The 6,099-nt window shown below is 40.5% G+C and overlaps 1 protein-coding gene across 1 annotated transcript; it reads right to left on the bottom strand.

Annotated features, from left to right (window-relative positions):
- Positions 1-4,764: 4,764 nt before the first annotated feature.
- Positions 4,765-5,547, bottom strand: LOC141655301 (uncharacterized). Its single transcript, XM_074462387.1, has one exon. The coding sequence runs from the start codon at positions 5,545-5,547 to the stop codon at positions 4,765-4,767; it is 783 nt and encodes a 260-aa protein (XP_074318488.1).
- Between the last annotated feature and the right edge of the window lie 552 nt (positions 5,548-6,099).

The raw sequence follows: 6,099 nt of genomic DNA, 5'->3' as shown, positions 1-6,099 counted from the left end.
TCCAGACTACTACAACCATGCTAAGGAAATCTACATCTACTATCTCGTGAGACTCGACTCCAAAGTCCGTGCTCGGCCCGCGTCCCGCTCAATACCAATCAAACCTGTACTCAAACTGCCCCATATGACCGGAAATATCATATGGTTCATCACAGGCCACCCAAATTAAAGCAGGCGATGGTTATACACAACCAACACACGTCAATTTCAATAATACAAATACTCAAGACGTGACACATATATATGAAGATGCAACACATCAATGAAGTAAACAAGACACCACTCTCCATCCACCACAACTCCACCACCACCTCACCGGTACCAGGAACACGTCCACGGTACCGACAATCCGGTGAAGGCACCACAACACCGCCCACCAAACAGCCGGACCGCAACCCATAAAACAGGTACTCGGAACACGTCCGTGGTACCGAGCTCGGGGGTTAACTGGACCCCTGCCAGACGCCATAACACCACACGAGCCCCTTTATACTCAAGTCATTAACATGCACGTTCCTCTGGGAGTGGGAAGCTTCAATAGTTGACCCAAGTATAAGACGGTCTTCCACCTGTCTTACGTCTCCTAAACAACCATATATCACCAGTTCAACACCACCATCCTACCAACAACCTCCAACATCCACCATAATCACATGTAGACAATATGCCATGTATAATGCTTTCACATGAATGACTCTTACCATATGTGCCACTTTCTCATGTAATAAATGCCAATTATGCCAAGTACTCATGTACACCAACAACCACAACACTACCTCAAGATGAAATCCCCAATTAACGTGTTATAATGCAACTCTAATGATATCACAAAACCAACATTAACAACCCATGAACATGGCAACATGAAATCTCCACACTACTATGAGACTAACAACAATTACCCACAATAATCATGTTATAATGCAACAACAACAACACAATAATGACACCCTCCCTCTTATCATACTCCACAAGCAACTCGAATAAAAGCAAAATCCGCCTCATAAAACCGTCTCATCCTACACCAATCGCATATTAACTATCACAACATATTCTATCATCTTTTATGATACAAAATCCCTTATTATTACCCATTAATTACGCATATTACTAACAATAATTACCAAATAATAAATCCCTTAAAAACCTCTAAAGTTAAGGTTCATAGAAAGAGAAAAAGGTAGATCTTGACTTATAAGGTGAAAGGAAGAAGGACAAAGGTGGAACATCTTCAAATCCAAGCTTAGAATTCATGGTGGAAGGTTTAGGGGAGTTTTAGAGAGAGGGAAGAGCATTTGGTGGCTTAGACAGAAGGAAAGAAATGATTTAGGGTTAGGTGAAAAAGATCTCGAGCATAGGTTATATCGCCTACTGACGCATTGTACTCAATCGAGTGGTGAGTTCACTCGGCCGAGTGACACTCACTCGGTCGGGTACTACTTATACTCGGCCGAGTATCACTTACTTTGTCCAGTGCACTCTCACTCGATCTAGTATAGGTTATACTTGGTCCACTGCACATCCATTCCTCACGCACGAGTAGCCTCTCGTCAAGCCTAAGGGCCCTCTCACGCATCCCAAGGTTCCTTTAAAAGTCTCAAAAGAAATGGTTATTAAAATATTCCCCCCCTTAAAATGAACTTCGTCCCCGAAGTTCGCCTGAATCTCTCCTTTCACCACTACTCCTCCAGTCTTACTACCGACTCTCATTCACTTCCTCTACTTTCGCGTAAGGTCCCTAAAGGTTCTTACCATCATCATCACTCTCATTAGGCCAACATAATTCTAATCTCTCTCACCATGCTCCCACGTGTTCCTGTAATACCCCTGATTTTCTAGCTCTGCAATCGGGCGAGTACAATAGAGTACTCAACCGAGTGGCACTCACTCGACCGAGTAGAGTGGCCAAGTGTTTTCTGGGTTTTAACCCATGTTCTGTTTAGGTGTGTGTTGGGCTCAGTGTTATTGGGCCTCACTATATATACCTTATTTCAGTTTCTTCTTCATTCTAACAAACCCTAAACACTCTCTACTCTATCTCCACTCTAAACCCTTAAACCCTCTCAAACCTTATCCTTTGGAGATTTCCTCTTATCTTAGGAGATTTGCACTCAATCTTCACTCTTTCTCATTTCTTTACTTATGTAACTCGTTATTTACTCTTTTTCCTCCTTTTAATTATTAGTAGTAACCCTAGATTTTGGGGGGTTTTGTCTTATGGGATTTAATTATAGTATTGGGTAATTAGATGGTTTAATTAAGGGTTTATGAGTATTATATTGTTGTAGGACATGTTTGTGATAAGTATTACTCAATTAATTGTAGGACGTGGCTTCTTAGAGCAAGATTGTTTTTTTTTTTTTTTTTTTTTTTTTTTTTTTTTTTTTTTTTTTTTTTGCTAAAAGGTAAGCTTTCATTAATAGAACAAGCATTACAAGATGATTTTAGGACGGTAGCAAGGTGAAAAACTAGTGCTAATTAGACTCTAAATGCACTCTAATCAACCAAGCTCTATCCTTACTCGACATTTTACAAGATTTATATAGACAATAATGACTTCTAATAGCCTGTTGAACCTGGGCAATTACCACAGCAGGCACCACAATGCACTGATTGAGTCTGGCCTGATTCCTCAGCAACCAACCGATACTTTTCCTGTGTCTGCCCCATCTACTTCTTGCAATTTTTAACAACACATCTGACTGAGTTAGATCAGAGCAAAGCCACTGTCCAACCCCTTGCAAAATCTGAGAGCTATACACACATTTGTGAAATAAATGTGTATGGTTTTCTTCCTGTAGCTAACAAATACAGCAGAGATTATCAGCTGCAATGTGTAGCTGAAACAGTCTACTCTTGAGCATTAACGCATTGTTAGTGATAAGCCAAGCAATAAAAGAATGTTTAGGAGCACCCATATTACTCCATATAGCCTTGCACCACCAGACGTCCTCATGCTTATTTCTTAACCAATTGTAACAACTCTTCACACTGTATCCCTCAGGCTTTATTTTCCAAATAGTATCCTCAAAACAGTCTTGCAGCAGATCTTTTACCTTGCATATTTTCTTCCAATACCAACTGGTATCAGAAGGAGGAGTATAAGATAGCCAAGTCTGCCCTTTTAAATAAACATGATGCACCCATTGAACCCAAAGTGAATCTTGCTTAACAAAAATCCACCACACTAACTTCCCTACCAAGGAAGTATTCCAATTCACACTTTGCTTAAGGCCTAACCCTCCTTCCTTTTTTGGCATACAAACATTTGTCCAAGCAACTCTAGGAGCTTTGGTGTACTCAGTACTCCCTTCCCATAGGAAATTCCTGCAGATTGCATCAACTCTATCCAACACCCCCTTTGGTAAGATGAACATGGCTGCCCAATAATTATATAAGGTGGAAAGGACAGAATTGACTAAAACCAACCTGCCTGCATAAGAGAGCTTCTTAGCTCCTAAACTTCTTATCCTATCAACAATTTTGTCAATAAGAACAGTACAATCCCTCTTCTTCAATCTTCCTGCTGTGATAGGCACTCCTAAGTATTTGAAGGGAAGAGTGCCTTCCTTAAAACCTGATACACTCAGAATTTCATCCTTAAGCTGATTGCCTACCCCATTGAAGTAGGCATTAGATTTCTGAGCATTCATCTTTAAGCCAGAAGCAGCAAAAAAAGAAGAATAAACTCTTAGCAGCACCATGATAGAAGCAGCACCCCCTTTACAAAAGAGCAACAGGTCATCTACAAACATGAGATGAGTGAGCTTAAGTTGTTTGCATAAAGGATGGTAGCTGAACTTCATCTTCTCAGTAGCAACTCTCAAAATCCTGCTTAAATATTCCATACAGAGAGTAAATAAGAGAGGAGAGATTGGATCACCTTGCCTCAATCCTCTCTTACCAGGAAAGAACCCAAAAATTTCACCATTCACTGCAATAGAGAAGGTGGCACTGCTAATACATTCCATAAACAAATTACTGAACTGTGGGGGGAAAAGAAAGGCATCCAGGATCTCCTTAACAAACTGCCAACTGACCGAGTCATATGCTTTCATCAGATCCATTTTAAACATGCATCTGGGAGTGCAAGCTTGTCTATTGTAAAGTCTAATAAGATCTTGACACACCAGAATATTCTCAATGATGCTTCCGCCTTTAATAAACCCTCCCTGATTCATACTCACAAGCTCAGGCAAAACTCCAGTAAGCCTAGTACACAAAATCTTGGATATGCACTTATAAAGGACATTGCAACATGCAATTGGCCTAAATTAGGTGACATGAGTAGGCATAGTGCACTTAGGTATAAGGGTTAGAATAGTAGTATTCAATTGCTTGAGAATTTTGCCAGATCTAAAAATATCCAAGACAGCTTCACACACTTCATCTCCTATTATGCTCCAGGAATCTTTGTAAAATGCACTGGAAAACCCATCAGGGCCAGGTGCCTTATGCTTTGGGATAGAGAAAATAGCTTCTTTGATTTCCAGCTTAGTAACAGGCTTCAATAAGATATCTCTATGATTCTCTGTGCATACTTTACCCCTTCTTATAATGAGTGGGTTGACAGGAGCAGTTTCCACCTCAGTCCCCAACAGGTGCTTATAATAATTCAGGAAAGCATCCTGTATGCTCTGTGGGTCATCACACTCATCACCCTTCATGTTTTTGATGTACAGGACTTGATTTCTCAAAAATTTACTTTTAATCACCCCATGGAAATACTTAGAATTACAGTCCCCATCCTTAATCCAAGCTGTCTTAGCCTTTTGACTCAAAAAAAAGATTAGAAGCATCCAAAAGCTCTTTATATTCCAAACTAGCAGCTTGCTCTTTCTCCATCCAGAAGAAATCCCCAGGATTGCTTGCAATTTGCATTTGGATATATTCCAGATTCTTCAAGGCAATCCCAGCACTATTCTCAATATCAGAAAAAAACTCTCTATTATATCTCCTGAAGTGATGCTTGAGATTTTTAAGTTTACTAACCAGTTTATACATTTTGGTACCCTGAGTTTGATACTCCCACCATTCAGCAAGATGAGTGGGATACTGTGGTGCTTTACCCCACATATTAAAATACTTGAATGGCTTCCTAGACCTCATACCCTGACTCTTACTTTTAATGAGACAAGGGGTATGGTCAAAAATACCTTCAGGGAGGAAGTGAGCATAAACATCAGGCATACTCTGACTCCATTCAGCATTAATTAGAGCCCTATCCAGTCTGCTATATCTCCTAGACTCTATTTCTTGCTTATTATTCCAAGTAAAAAAGGAACCCATTGGTGGGGCATCAGTCAGGCCACAAAAGTTCACACAATTCTGAAAATCATCAATCTCCTGGTCACAAGTAGTACCCCCTAGTCTCTCTGCATAAGACAAGACACAATTGAAATCTCCACAGACCAACCAAGGTTCATGGACAGTGGCAGCAAATTGAGCTAGTTGATCCCAAAGACTTTTCCTTCCATTTAAATCATTGAAGGCATAAACCATTGATACACAGTAGGTAGAACTTGTGGCTATTTCAGTAACTTTCATATTTATGCATTGAGGAGAGTAGTCATAAAAGTCTACATTAAAAATGTAACACCCCCTCATACCAAGGTACCTTACCAGGACTACCCCAGCATGAAAGGTTGTTACCATCTCGGTTGCCCGAGGTTAGTAAATATCAAAAGCAACAGTCCAAACACATTTATTAATGTACGGTAATTATAAAAGTTACATAGTCTCCAAAATCTAATAAACGAATTATCCAAATGGCAACAACTACCAAAACAATAACTAAGGCTCGTGATGGTGTCATCTAATCCAGCGTGGTGACTCTCCCATGACTGCCCCAATCTCAATAATTGTATCACCTGTCACAATCTGCTCACCATCCCCGAATGGATCACCGCAGGTTTTACAAAACAACAACACGGGTCAGTACTACTCAATCAATATAAGACAACAAACAATACAACCACCAGCTGATCATCGATCTCACGCACAGTAACCGACTACACACCGAAGTGTGTAGCCCTGCCAGATTACCCATCGCAACAGGTAATCCTCGCCGCCAGTGGGTGACCGCAGCCCATCCCCACC

Source organism: Silene latifolia, chromosome 5 (genome assembly GCF_048544455.1).
Source record: "Silene latifolia isolate original U9 population chromosome 5, ASM4854445v1, whole genome shotgun sequence".
In the NCBI taxonomy this organism is placed as follows: Eukaryota; Viridiplantae; Streptophyta; class Magnoliopsida; order Caryophyllales; family Caryophyllaceae; genus Silene; species Silene latifolia.
This window is presented reverse-complemented; position numbering and strand designations above follow the sequence as displayed.